Raw genomic sequence first — 14,796 nt, forward strand, 5'->3', positions numbered from 1 at the left:
TTTCTAATACTCGTCGCAAGATAGTATTGCTATGGAGTTATTCCAGATCATGGCCCAGTAGCAGTATCTTTTTATGGAATCCCTAACCCCTCTTATCTAGGATGGTGGTGATTTGATATAGTACGTAGCTGAATCAATGGTTTATCTGGTGACATTAAATAAGAAGAGAAACAGAGCAGATTAAGGTTGTACCAATTTTTATTATACCTACTTTCAAGACAACAGAAATGATTATGAACTCAAAAAAAAAATGAAAATATAGTGAAGTGTTCTAATTTAATTTAAAGGTTTATTTTCTTCATTGTTCCTAGTTGATAAATAACTATATTATTTTCAATGTAAACAAATTTCGAAATTTGGGGTTAATATATATATATATATATATATATATATATATATATATATACATTCATTTTCTTTATAACCAATTCTTAATTTAATACGATACAAAGATTTTTTGTTTATGATAATGTTAACATAAAATAATATTTTGGAATCCCTTTGGGATGACGTAACTTTTAATGTTTTCTTTTTGTTCATTACTAAGAAATAATAAAGAATAGTTTTCTTGTAAACTTTCAATAAATCTTAATTTTTTTTTTTGCTCTTCCCCTTCGAGGATAAACCAGGGGTGGCGTCCAATAATAAATTATAATTTCATATTATCAAATTGTGCTTGAATTTAAGATACGATATAGTTTCTATATGTTTAAGAAAACCCCGCCCAATTCTCTTCGACAGTGAGCGATTCAGGCCTTGTATATATTATTGTAGCACGGCAAGTGTTACAAAATGGCGCCCTCCGACGTGGGGCGTGTATTAGATTTGCTCCATTTGTACCTTCGTTACAAAATGTCGCCCAGCGTGTGGGGCTTTTGAATATTCCTGTATCTTCAGTTTTTTTTCAATATTATTAGTTGTTTTGTACCCCCCTGTATATGTGGTTAATTAAGTCTGTATGTTTTGAACCATTTTTTTGGTTAAATTGTGTATTTGCTTTATCCAATTTTTCATTAAATCAACACTGCTACTATTTTAGAATTTTTTGCAAAGTATTTATATGTATTCGTTTTTAATCTTCGTAAAATTACGTAGAAATATTCTCGTCGTATTTTTAATTTTGTGAAATACTTAAAACGTATTTGGAATGATGTAATAATTTACTGCTTACATTCGAATTTCTTGTTGTCGGTATTCTTAATGCGGTGTTTTTCCAGACTCGTCTAGAATAAACATTCCATGTTAGAGAAATTTTGTTTATGTCCATAAATTAATTCGTATCTAAACGATGGCTTTCTTTGCAGTTCAGTCTTATTTGTTGATAGAACCATAATAATTATATTCCTCAATGTGTTTATTTTAAATAAACGAAATGGCTCTTAGCGTTCGGTATTTGAAAAATCAATTAAGTGAATTTTATTTCTTAACCTTGATTCATGGTTTTTATTTGCGGCAAACAGCCGGGAATTATATCTATATACAGGCTGTCCCGACCTACCTAATTTTAAAATATGTTATCTGGATTCGTGTAGAATACTTACGCGAAATATTCTTTTTTCGAGGATTTGAAGTTGAGTTCTTTGATAATAGGATGTTTTTAATATGTTTTTTTAGTCTGTTATCTGTTAAATTTTCTTTTTAATTTGTTTTTCGTTTATTTTAAAAATTTATTTTTTCATAGTTTAACTTTTTCGTACTTTGAAAAGAAAATTTTATTTCCTGAAAAGGAAAATGCTTTCTATATTTTACAGTCCATGGTTCTTTTGTTTTAAAAGTATAAGGAAGTAATGATATGACTTCGTTTCTCTCTGCCTAAGGCGTCTTTGTTGAGAATATAGAGCGGAAATATTGTTATTCTCCTTCTGTGATGTTAATTTTATGTCTTTGTGTGGTCAGATGTAGAAGTATGTTTTTGGTACTGGAACTTATTGTTATTTGTGGTTTTATCTTTTTCTTTTCTCGAGATGTCCTGTAGGACGTACAGGCACGTGACCTGTATTATTGTATCTTGAGTTATTTGTGTGATGTCAGAATACTGGTATATCCAGCAGCTTTCTTTTTTTGTCGTTGACATTTTTGCGGTGTTCTAATAGTTTATTAGACCACATATATCTTTTTGCTTTGAGACTTTTGGCTAAGGCTCAAAAGCTTTCATTTATTATCTTGTGTTCACGATATGGTACAAGTGAGGTTGAAGTAGTTTGCTGTTGTCTATTGTGACTCTTTGTATATACAGAGGTGAAACAACCCGCTGCCGCCTATTGTGAATTTATCTTTTATCTTTATGTCGACGTTAAGACCACGTTTGTTTAACAATTGAAATAGTTCTGGTGCTACCGTAAATGACCCACTGAGAATTAAAAGTTTATATTATTTTGACTCTGTTGGAATTCTGCTAAAGAATGGTAAACATTTCTTTGTGATTTGTATGACGACCATATTGGATTCAATTAGGTGTCAAAAATGTTTTACTGTTCAACCTTTTTTTATTGTTGTGGTGTGTTACATCCAACATCATGATTTTTTATTATTGACGATGGACTGTAATATTTTTCTATTTCTTTGGAAGATTGTAATAATTCTTCCGTTCCTTTTAAGTCTTATCGTAAGTTTTTGTTTCTTGAAAGACTCTTACGATTCTTTTTTTGTTTCTTTTGGAAACAACAGTTTTAGACTAAACTGTTTGTGAATCGATTATGGTTTGTATGCCATATACCCATTTTCTTTCTTCTTCTCCAATATTGTGTATTAACGGTTTGGATTTATTTTCTTCTTTCATATTCTTATGGAACTATTGGCCATCCTGCCTTTCTTCTAAAATGTTTAGTCCATTCTTAATTTTTAATTTTTTAGTTGATTCCCTTTACGCCTTTGCGTACTTAATCTTTGCTACCTTCTCCAGCGACTATTCAACCCCTCCGTGGCCCGTGTACAGGAAGAGTTGCGCTAACGCGAACTTTATCCTGGAGAGGATTCGTTTCCTTTCCAATTTTTTTTTGGCGTGGGGTCAGTACAGCACTGATACCCTAGTACTTAGTACATTGAATACCACTTTGCTTCGGCAAATCTGTCCCCTAGTGCTTCTTTCCCTTCAGAAAGTTGACACGTTTCAATTTTTTTGAGCTGTCTCGACAACCCTTGTTTTATGTCGGTGGTGTTGACTATTAGTCAGGGAGCATCCTGCTATAGTCAAGTGGATTAGTGGACCTATCCCTATTCCAATTAATAATTTTGTTTATCTCAGATGTTGTCGCAAAGAGACGAGCCTCTGGAAGTAGTGTAGGAGACTCCGCACGTCGATCTCCAGAGCAACTCAGTTTGGCTCGCACCCCAGTTCGTTGAACTGTTTTACTTTTTATTATTATAATATTGATCATTTATTGTGTTCAATATGTCTATATATATGTATATATGTCGTAATTCTTTTCGACATAAATTTTATTTTTATCTTATCTTATTCTACTTCGGTATTATTCTCTCTCTAGTTTGTATTGATCGAGATCTTAAGTTTATGCTACCCCGACCAAAAACCTATATTGATTTTAAGGGTGTTTGCAAAATTTAATCTCATTTTATTTTTAGAATGCCTTAGTAGAATGTGATATTTTTATGCTTATGTTAGTTTATATTACAATAAATTGTACATACCTTTAGTTGTCTTCAAGTGGATACAAAATTCAATTTATCTTATTTTACGGATTTATAAATCCAAGTAATTTTTTTTTGGTATCTATACCAAAGATATCAAGATTCCTCTGTCTAGTTACCAATGATAGTTCATTATAGTATCTGTTCATTTGCCTAAGTTTTACTCTTAGTGTGAAGACCTTCGAATTTCGACTCTCTATTCGAAACCCCCCAAAATAATGTTTGAAAAGATTATTGCTGTCTAACATCCTATATTCTGAATGGCCAGACACTGAGGAAGGCTAGGGATGAAGTAAGCGGATTCCCGCTAGTTGACTCGTCGGAATGATAAGCCATTCATAATTGTATTTCAGTAATAAATCTAGAATAACAGCCTACCGCGTCAGGAAACTTTTTTAGTTCTCCAATACCTGTTTAGTTATGTAATCTAGAATTATTTAGACCCTACCCGAAGTTGACCCTACCCGAAGTTGACCTACCAATGTTGTCCCTATTATAGGCGGATGATACACGTTAGTTATCACAAATTCTAGTTGTCATACTAATAACTAAACATCAGCTTTTTTTGTTTCTAAATATAGATGTGTCTTACAGAAATTCTGATGTCTACCTTTCCCAGTAAACTTATTAAGGCTTGTCTTTGTAGAACTTTAATGTACCCAATTTTGAACTATTAGTAACTCTTTCCTTTTATTTGTGTATTTCTAAATGTGTCTATAATGACGCGCTGCGTTATTACCTTATGTTATTCGTGGATTAAGTCATAGATGAAAGACTCTATGCTTCCGAACAAACGATGACACATTTGTATTTTGTATCTTATGGCGTTAATGATACGATTGTATTATTATTCTTATGTTATTCGTGGATTAAGTCATAGATGAAAGACTCTACGCTTCCGAACAAACGATAACATTATTTTTTTTTGTGTTTTATTGTGTTAGGTCTCATAACGACTACGCAGTAAATTATCTGTTTTGTATCTTGGTGACAACACTAGTATGTTTTGCTTTATATTACTTATGAAATTTCAAATAATAATATCTTAATTATATTGTTTCGATTGAATGCGAGCATTTGGTCTCAAATAATGATTTGTAGATATGTTTTGTTTTATTCCGCTTTGTTTATGATATTGGTTATAGGTGAAATACCCTATGCATTTTGAGAGTGAGAATGCAATTTTTTTTTGTTTACATTTTTATAGTTGAGTCATTTCTATGCGTTCTGTTTCGCTTTGTTCTGAAATCTTTGAGTTGTTCCCACGTGAGTTGTGAAAGAAGGATTCTGTGAGTCCAGATTGTAGCTACATTTGTCCATTCTGTTTGTCTTACCTCTCCGTATATCTATTCCCACTTTTGAAAAGGTTAGTATGGTGTGCCACCATGCCTAGTCCGATTCCACGCTGGTACCCAGTTGAAATCGTGGGGAGGGCTGTGTAACCATTTCAAAAGATTTAAAAGAAACTCATTATATATTTCGATTATATTTTTTTTTAATAAAACTAATAGCCCCATCTATCTGTCAAGTACCTACTTGTAGCCGACTCAAGGATTCTTCTGTAATTCCCAAATATATCCGGTAGATGAGCATATTTTTCAACTTGTCACTCACGCCCAATTTCCAGATTCAGGCGCCATGATAGCGCTTCGCTCTTTTCTGTTAAGACCGTCCAACCGTTAAGACGTGTTTCCAAAGTGGGTCTCAATTCAGAGGTGAGCAAATACATCCTTTTCTTGTCCATATTTCAGATAGATATTTATTTTTTTTAGACCCTTATTGGAGAGGCTATAATGCTGATATTATATTTCTAATACTCGTCGCAAGATAGTATTGCTATGGAGTTATTCCAGATCATGGCCCAGTAGCAGTATCTTTTTATGGAATCCCTAACCCCTCTTATCTAGGATGGTGGTGATTTGATATAGTACGTAGCTGAATCAATGGTTTATTTGGTGACATTAAATAAGAAGAGAAACAGAGCAGATTAAGGTTGTACCAATTTTTATTATACCTACTTTCAAGACAACAGAAATGATTATGAACTCAAAAAAAAAATGAAAATATAGTGAAGTGTTCTAATTTAATTTAAAGGTTTATTTTCTTCATTGTTCCTAGTTGATAAATAACTATATTATTTTCAATGTAAACAAATTTCGAAATTTGGGGTTAATATATATATATATATATATATATATATATATATATATATATATATATATATATATATATATATATATATATACATTCATTTTCTTTATAACCAATTCTTAATTTAATACGATACAAAGATTTTTTGTTTATGATAATGTTAACATAAAATAATATTTTGGAATCCCTTTGGGATGACGTAACTTTTAATGTTTTCTTTTTGTTCATTACTAAGAAATAATAAAGAATAGTTTTCTTGTAAACTTTCAATAAATCTTAATTTTTTTTTTGCTCTTCCCCTTCGAGGATAAACCAGGGGTGGCGTCCAATAATAAATTATAATTTCATATTATCAAATTGTGCTTGAATTTAAGATACGATATAGTTTCTATATGTTTAAGAAAACCCCGCCCAATTCTCTTCGACAGTGAGCGATTCAGGCCTTGTATATATTATTGTAGCACGGCAAGTGTTACAAAATTCGAAAATCTCACAGCTGCCTATGTATATAACTTGTATCTATTATTAAAAACCTTATCAGTAAATACAGTTTCTACATGCGTTTCACATTTATTTGAAATATAAAAGAGAAAATGTCGTCCTGTATGCTGGACGTTCAAAGAGAGAAAGGAAAGATGAATTGCGGGAAAGTTATCAGCGCTCGGTTTTTGAGGCCAAAGTCAGAACTATTATGAGGTACAGTTTGATCCTTCAGATGCTTCCGCACTCGGCGGATAGATGGCGTGAGCACATTGATTTAAATATTTACTAGCAATTTTAGTAATAAATTTTTAAAACTTTGAAAAATAATTTTAAACGGTTACAGTATGTCTATCAAGAATTTTTTCTATTACTTTCGACAGAAATTATGTAAGACTGTTCGACTAGGTAGGGCGTTGTCTTCTATGTCTCTCCTATTTTTGTATGTACAGTTATCTAAGTATAAGTATAACGAGTTATAGATCATGGTGATCCTTTTAGGGACCAACCGCTCTCCTATTTGTATTCTGATTTCTGAACTATTTGTAGGTAATAAGGAAGAAATCAATGAAAGTGAATTGGTTCAACTCGCAGGACTAAAAATACAGTTGCCCCGCGTCAATATTCCAGTTCTTCATGCAATTTCAATACCTAGTACAGCCACAGCCCATGAACTAAATGTAGCAAAAAAACATAAAGCCAAAATAGGACGTTTCAGCCAGGCAGAAGATGAAGTGATAAAAAAGAATTGGGAAACTTTGTGCAAGGTATTCATTATTTATATTATGTTTATAAAGGTGGGTACACATATGCGAGCCGAACTGTTTGCGAACTGCTCGTGAGCTGTTCGCGAAGAGTTCGTTGAAAATATGTTTATGTTCAGACTATCCAATACCCTAAGTATCTAATAACAAACCGAGAATTAATTTACTTCGTTATTCTAAACATTTCGGTATTTTGTTTACATTATCTGTTATTAATTTCTCTCGTTACTTTTGAATAAGCCGCGCTCGTTCAGCAATTTTGTTTAACCGAATGATCTCATCGCACACTTAGAAACAATTTATAGTCTCGAACTTCGTCCAAATTTAACTGCGAATCCGAACTAGTGTTGGAGAAAAAGTAACTATTCGTTACAAAGTATTCGTTACTTTAGAGTAACCGAAGTAACGAATACATATCCTCAAACCAAATCGTTACTTTGATTACTTTATGTACCGATTACCGACTTACTACCGATACCGAAATAACATATGAATAACGAGTAGTATATACGAGTAACGAGTACGGCTGAAGCGTCTACCCTGCTTCGAATTATTTCGGAGGTACAATACCGACTCCGACTACTACCGACCGATGTACAGTCCCTATACCGATATGCCGATACGCAGACATAGAGACATATGAAACGAGAGTATATAGGTATTTTACGAAGATAGGAATACCGCTGGAGCAGGGTCTAATATTCAAATGTTTTGTTGTGATATTGGATGTGATTATGAACAAATGGAAAAGGAATATATGCGTATAATAAAAAATATTTATTTTATTTATTTAAAAATTGAGTTATTTACTTTATACTTTATATATGTTTTACGTGTAAAAGATTAATTGTAAAAAAATAACCTGGGATTGTAATTTCTTTAAAGCAGATCTTACACGCCCCAAGCTATATAGTTTTGTTTTTAAAAGATATTTTCCAATTTCCAGATGTTAAAGTTGATAAATAATAAATCAGATATATTTTTTATGCCCTAAAACGTATTTTTTAAGAATTAATTATGGGCCTAGAGTCTTCCTATTGTATGCCTAGTCGGTTTACCATAACAAATTCCTTCCTACCACAAAAATATGAACAAAAAAGGGAAAAATTAAAAGCGTTACTGACGAAAACCAATGCCATTAATCTTACAACTGGCTCCTGGACTGCTTAACATTCCCATACTAGCTACATAGGTTACACCGCCCATTTTATTACTGATGAATGGATTTTATATTCATGTCTACTTAGGATTCATCAGTATGATGAAAGTCATACTGCTGAACATTTAAAAGAAGAATTGACTAATGTTGTTAATGAGTGGGAAATTTTTAACAAAGTATTTGCTGTCACCTAGCTGGAAAATTGGCCTATAATGATATTGACATGGAAGAATCCCATTCACAGGTCGAAGAAGAGGAAAATTTAATATGGGAAGATTTTGACAAATTTGTTCAAACACCCAAACAGGCGGATTCAAAAGTCAACGCTATTTTATAAGTAAAATCGTATTTAAACGAAAACTTAATATTCAGAAAAGAGTATCCTCTCGACTGATGGAAATCTAGAGTTTCATTATACCCCTATCTCTCAGAATTGGTTAATAAATATTTATGTATAATGTCTACCTCCGTTCCATCAGAACGAGTGTTTTCTAAATCCGGGATATTAATATCTGAACGAAGGAATCGGTTGAAACGAAAAAATGTGGAAATGATTATGTTTTTACATTGCAATCAACAGTTATAGTAGTTTTAAATAACATGTTGTACAGAATGTATTTATATTGCTTTTTTGCAGTTTTGTATTTATTATTTTTTTTATTGTTTGAGTTGATATATTTCTTTATTAAATTTTTTATATTGAGCTGACATTTATTATTTAAATTTAAATAAAATTTTATTCTATCTGAATAATCCAATTTCAAAAATGTGCCACATAAATATGAAGTTTTAAATAGCTCCTATTAAATATGATTACCCGAAGTAATCAGAGTAATCAAAGTAATCAAAGTAACGAATACTTTATATGATTACTCGATACAAAAGTAACGATTTGTAACGAGTACTCAAAAGTAACGAAATTCTCCGTCACTAATCCGAACATTCTTTGTGTTAGTCCCCAAAACCGACAGGCTATGGTTCCTGACGAGCAACGAATGAACAGCTCGCAAGCGGTTCGTCCCGTCGTACAAATTAACGAATATAGCGTTCACAAACGGTTCGCGACGCGAACAGTTCTGCTCGCATATGTGTACCCGCCTTTACATATCTGCTATGTTTGTTAGTTAAGAGAAAGAAAAATACTTTTCAAATTGCCACGCGTGTTACAATCTGAAATATTATTAGATTCTGTTTACACAAGTCTAGGAAGAAAAAAGTTGAAAAAAATCTTATAGATATTTGAAGATTCTAAAAAGGATAGGGATAGATGAGGGGTAGCTGGTAAAAAATCTGTGAAGACGTACAGCGGATTTTGCTTTGGTTTTTTTTAACAATTTTAAAAAGTGAGAAAAAGATTTTTGAAGTGAATAATTCTTAGCGCTTCTATTTTTTTATAGCTCGAGAACGACTAGATCGATTAGGCTATTTTATATTTAAAAATATTTGTATTCACTTCAATAAAAAATTATAACAAATAATAAAAAATTATACAAAATTATAAAAAATTAAACAAAATTAAATACAATTAAATAAAATTGAATAAAGTTAAAAATAAAATTAATTAAAATAAACAAAAGTTTATTTTAGAAATTTTAATTTAAAATTAATTAGTATATCCTGCTACAATTCATGATAATTTTTAGAATATAATGATAATCAAAATGAAATATATAATCATAAATATTTAACAAATTTTGAAAACTACTAAAATCATTTTTTAAACACACAAGTGTTTAAACTGTGGGAGTTGAGGCTTTCGCAGTAGTTTATCCAACTTTGTTTTTTTCTAATTTAAAATTTTTTTTGATAATGCATCCAATTTTTTATATTCAATTAAATTATGAATATTGGGATTTGTTTTATAACCTCTATATGCTGTTTTACGGTTATTTGCAGCTGTTTCGCAGTTATTATTCCACCATGGTTTCGGAATCTTTTCTGTAGGATATTTTTTGATACTTTTGGAAAAGCAATGGATGCGCGTCTGTTTATTTCATTAACTAATTCCTCATAAGTTTGAGGAAGTTTTTCTGAAGAAAAGTTGGATGAATACAAATTCCAATTTGCTTTATTTAGATTCCATCTTTTTTGTGTATTGTTAACAGGTGATGTTGCTCGTTTGGAATTTTCCAATGCGATGGTCAAGGGTAGATGGTCAGAACCATGTGGATCTTGAATAATCATGAGCATGAGCGGCATGTGAATCTTGAATAACAGACCAAGTTAATTTAGATATAATGTCCTCGGTGCAAATTGTTATGTCGATTGCTGATGGACTGGAACTTAGTGCAATAGTTGGAGAACCATAATTTAAGTATAATAGATTACATTGTTCTATCGCCTCTAATAAAAATTTACCGTGAGTATCATTAGTTTCGCATCCCCATGCCATGTTGTGATCGTTGAAGTCCCCTCCAATGATAAATGGCGGAGGAATGTGTTGAAAAGAATGGATCCATTCTTCAACTGTTACACTAGTACGTGGTTCTTTGTATATGGATATTATATGTGTAGGTTTATTGATACAAGAAAGTTTAACAGCCATGCATGTGTAAGTAAAATTATAATTATCTAATAAATTTACTTCTTCTGCAATTATTTTATCTTTAATTAAAATTGCTGTACCTCCATAGCCATCTGGGTGATTAGATCTAAAGCAATTATAACCAGAGAAGTTATAAAATGTTCCTGGTTTAAACCATGTTTCTGATAACATGGCCACATACACATTTTTTTTAATAAGTAAGGCTTCTAGATTTGGTTTATTAGAAACTGCTGAGCGGCAGTTCCATTGTAAAAAATTTATAGGGCTAGTTATGTCAGAAGATGACTTTTGTCGAAGTAAGTCTTCTTGCTAGATCGATGCCGTAGTTAAGTATTTATTGATTTGTTGTATAATCTCTGTTTTTGATGTGTCTAAATTTTCGGTAAGTTTTAATGAACTAATTATATTAAGAACCAATTCTAAAATTACATTATTTAAATCTGATGATACTCTTTGTGTCTGCAAATTGGTTGTATTTCTATTCTCTGTATATTTAAAGGTATTATGAATACCACCTTTTTGTCTAGGGATATTTATTGGGGAAATTATTTCTTTTCTAGCTGATTCCAAAGGATCGGGAGAACTTGGACGTTGTCGCTTTAAATTTGATTTTTCTGGACTACTGCTCGTATAGAACATTTATGAAGAGAACTTTTTTGCGAACGAACCAGTTTGATTTGGTTACTTGATAGTTACTTGATAGGGTTGATCATTGGTATTAGAGTTGGTTGGCAAGGAATAACTATTATGTCTGGCGGCGATATTGGCATATGAGATTTTCTGTATTTGTTTAGAGGCATCAAAGAAATTTAGATTTACTGATGATATGGTATTCTTGATTTGTTTTTGCCTAGAGAACTCAGGGCATGCACTTAGATGTGTCGTAAAATGACTACCTTGACAGCTGAAACAACTAGTATATATATTTACTGTACAATCTTTTGTGTTATGAAAATCATGACATTTATTGCACCTGGGACGTGCTTTGCATTGAGATCCAAAATGTCCAAAACGAAGGCAAGAGAAACATAATAAAACTTTTTGAACATAAGGTTCGACTTCTTTAAATACTTTATTAATTATGACATATTTTGGAAGAGTTTGTGCTTTAAAATTTACAATACCTGATTTGGTTGGAACCTTGTCTATTACTGTTTTATCTTCGATATGTTTTTCTACCTTTCTATTTATTCTTCTAACCGAAACTACTTCAAACTTACAGTGCATGTCCTATTGTTTAATTTTATTTTTAATGTATTCCTCAGAAAATTCAGTATCTATGTCTTTAATTATACCCTGTCTATGTAGTATAAACTTCGGAACGTAAACATCAAAATTGTTGTTTGTAAATAATGAGCAAGTTTTTTGATTGATTAAAAGTTGGCTGATTAATAGTCTTTAAATTTAATTCTAATTCTATTCTTGCCGATTGAATCAATACTAGTCATTTTGCTATCTAAATTCGAAAAATTTGATAGTATAATATCCCCGATTCTGATACCATTTATCTTACCTTTAAAATCAGGAGTATTATTTTCTATATATACATGAAAAGGACCTGTATCACTGCTCTGATATAGAAATTATTCTCTTAAATTTTCTGTAGAATTATTAGTTTTACTACTTACAGTTTCTCCGTTGTTTTTGAGTTACCGTCTCATGTGTTGTTTATATTGGATTTTATTTTTTCTATATTAACATCTTCCTCCATCCGAGTAATATCTGGAGGTCTTTCCGCATAATCCATATTAAGTTTTTAATAATTTAACACTTTGTATCTATCTTACACTTATTAACACTTATCGTATCCAAACGGTAACCCCTAATGGGGGTAAAATAAATTCAAATACACTAAAGTTTTATATTTTTCTTAGTCACAAATTGTTTTACAAAAAACTTTTCATTTTATATAGAGATAACGTTAATGAGCTTCGAACGATTAAAATTACTTCCTCGTACAAAGGCCACAACTAGACTCATGTTCTAAACAGTTATAATAACTGATATTTTTTATGTCACATGGTTGTAAGTAGGCTCCCTGAAAAGCTGGTAAAAAAATTTACTTTCAAAAAAAAAACAGTACCTTCTATGACCAATACCAATAAACAGGCCGAGATAATACAGCGGAAAGTTCTCCCCTCCACATTTCCTTGGCGTTCTGTTACGAGTACCATCGCTTTAACGGATTACCACTTTTTACTTTTTACTGAAAATTTAACGGTTTCTAAATGAAGATCTATACTTAATGGTCCAACTTATAGATGGCATATACAGTGAAGGAGTAAAAAGTTATAACCCATTAAAATTATGGTACTCGTACAATCCGTTTCTGATGTTGATGACCAACTTGGCAATCCATATTTTGTACACTGCTGCTATGAAAATATATGTGGTTATTGTGTTGAACAACGTACGTATATTTTTCAACCAAGAAATCCTTTCCAAGAAGCCTTTCTGGTCCTAGTTTTCTTTGTACTTTTCCCTGTAAAATTAATTGCAGCAACCCATATATTTCGCCTATCCTCATGATATGTCCTAGGTATTCGATTTTTGCTGTTTTTATTGTGGTTAACATCAACGGAAATGTACCATGAATTACGGAATCTGGAATATACAGGGAATCCGGAACAAGCAACAAGAAATTATGCAGACCGAAAATTAGATAGCCATTCTCTCTGAGACCAAGAAAAAAGGAAATGGAAGCGAAAGCATACACGAACGTTTCTCCTAAGAGGAACTCTCGCTTCTCAGTGACGATTCTCCTAAGAGGAATACAAATAACAATTCTGGGAGTATATGCCGTAAATGATGACTACTCAGCACAAGAAAAGGAAGCTTTTGAAGAAGACTGTAGAAAAATCCTGAACGAAATTCCTAACAGCAATGAGATTATATGCGGAGGAGACCTTAATGCCAGAGTAGGAAAACAAGTACAAAGTAAAGTGGTAGGCATGCATGGAGAAGAAACTGTTAACAACAACGGAGAAAGACTCATAAATATATGCCAACAATATGAGTTAAAGATTTTGAATGGTTTTTTCGCTCACAAGAATTTTTCATAAATACACCTGGTATCAGCACACAAGAGGTCTAAAATCGATAATAGATTATTTCATAACAAGACAACAAACTAAGTTAAGAGTGGAGGACGTAAAGGTGAATAGAGGAACAGAGTGCGGCTCGGACCACTGCCTGATAATAGGAAAAATATATACACCATTCGTAGACGGAACCACACAGACATCAACAAAGAACACAGAGAAAAAATAGAAAGAACTACGTACACCTTAGACAATCTAGATAACGAGAGCACACAGCTACTTTACTCATGGAGATTAACACAAAAACTACAGGAATCACACAGATCAACGATGGATGAATACGAACATACAAAAAACTGCATGAAATACGCAGCGCTAGAAGCCTTAGGGCCACAAGTACGGAGAGTAGATAAACCATATTGGTGGGATAAAGAAGTGGAAGAAAAGATAAAACGAAAGAAGTATATCAAAAGGTATTACAACAGGGAGACGAACAAACGAGACGTAGTTAAAAAGAAAAATAGTGCATGGGAACAAAAATGCCAATACCTACACAACCATATAGGAGGGAAAAAGAGCTTTGAAGCCTGGAGAACTATAAAAACGATGAGAACATGGACAAAAAACCAAGTCATAATAAATAGAATACCAGAGAACACATAGGTAGAGCATTTTGAGAACTTATTAACAAAGAGAAGAGAAAGGTTTAAACAGACAAATGAACAAGTGGAAGTAGAAGGAAGAATAGAAATATTAATAGAACAAGTGAAAGAGGCAGTTAAGGGAATGAAATTAAGAAAATCGGAAATTAAGACGGAATACATCCAGAGTTGATTAGGTATGGATCATCAAAACTGTTTGAAATGATCCGAAAATTATTCCAAAGATGCTTAAACGGAGAAGAAGTTCCAGAAGAATGGAGACAATCGGATATCTCTCCAATACACAAGAAAGGCACAAAGATGGATCCTAAAAACTATAGAGGGATCGCAGTGATAGTATAGGCCG

The 14,796-nt window shown here is 32.1% G+C and overlaps 1 protein-coding gene across 1 annotated transcript in view; it reads left to right on the top strand.

The window, feature by feature from the left end:
• LOC140450322 (uncharacterized) overlaps nt 1-14,796 on the top strand; it is a 74,457-nt gene that overhangs the window by 16,516 nt on the left and 43,145 nt on the right. Inside the window, exon 2 of the mRNA XM_072543899.1 lies at nt 6,829-7,046. Coding sequence (XP_072400000.1) covers nt 6,829-7,046 — 218 coding nt within the window. The remainder of the gene's footprint in view (nt 1-6,828; nt 7,047-14,796) is intronic.

Source organism: Diabrotica undecimpunctata, chromosome 9 (assembly GCF_040954645.1).
Source record: "Diabrotica undecimpunctata isolate CICGRU chromosome 9, icDiaUnde3, whole genome shotgun sequence".
NCBI classification, from domain to species: Eukaryota; Metazoa; Arthropoda; class Insecta; order Coleoptera; family Chrysomelidae; genus Diabrotica; species Diabrotica undecimpunctata.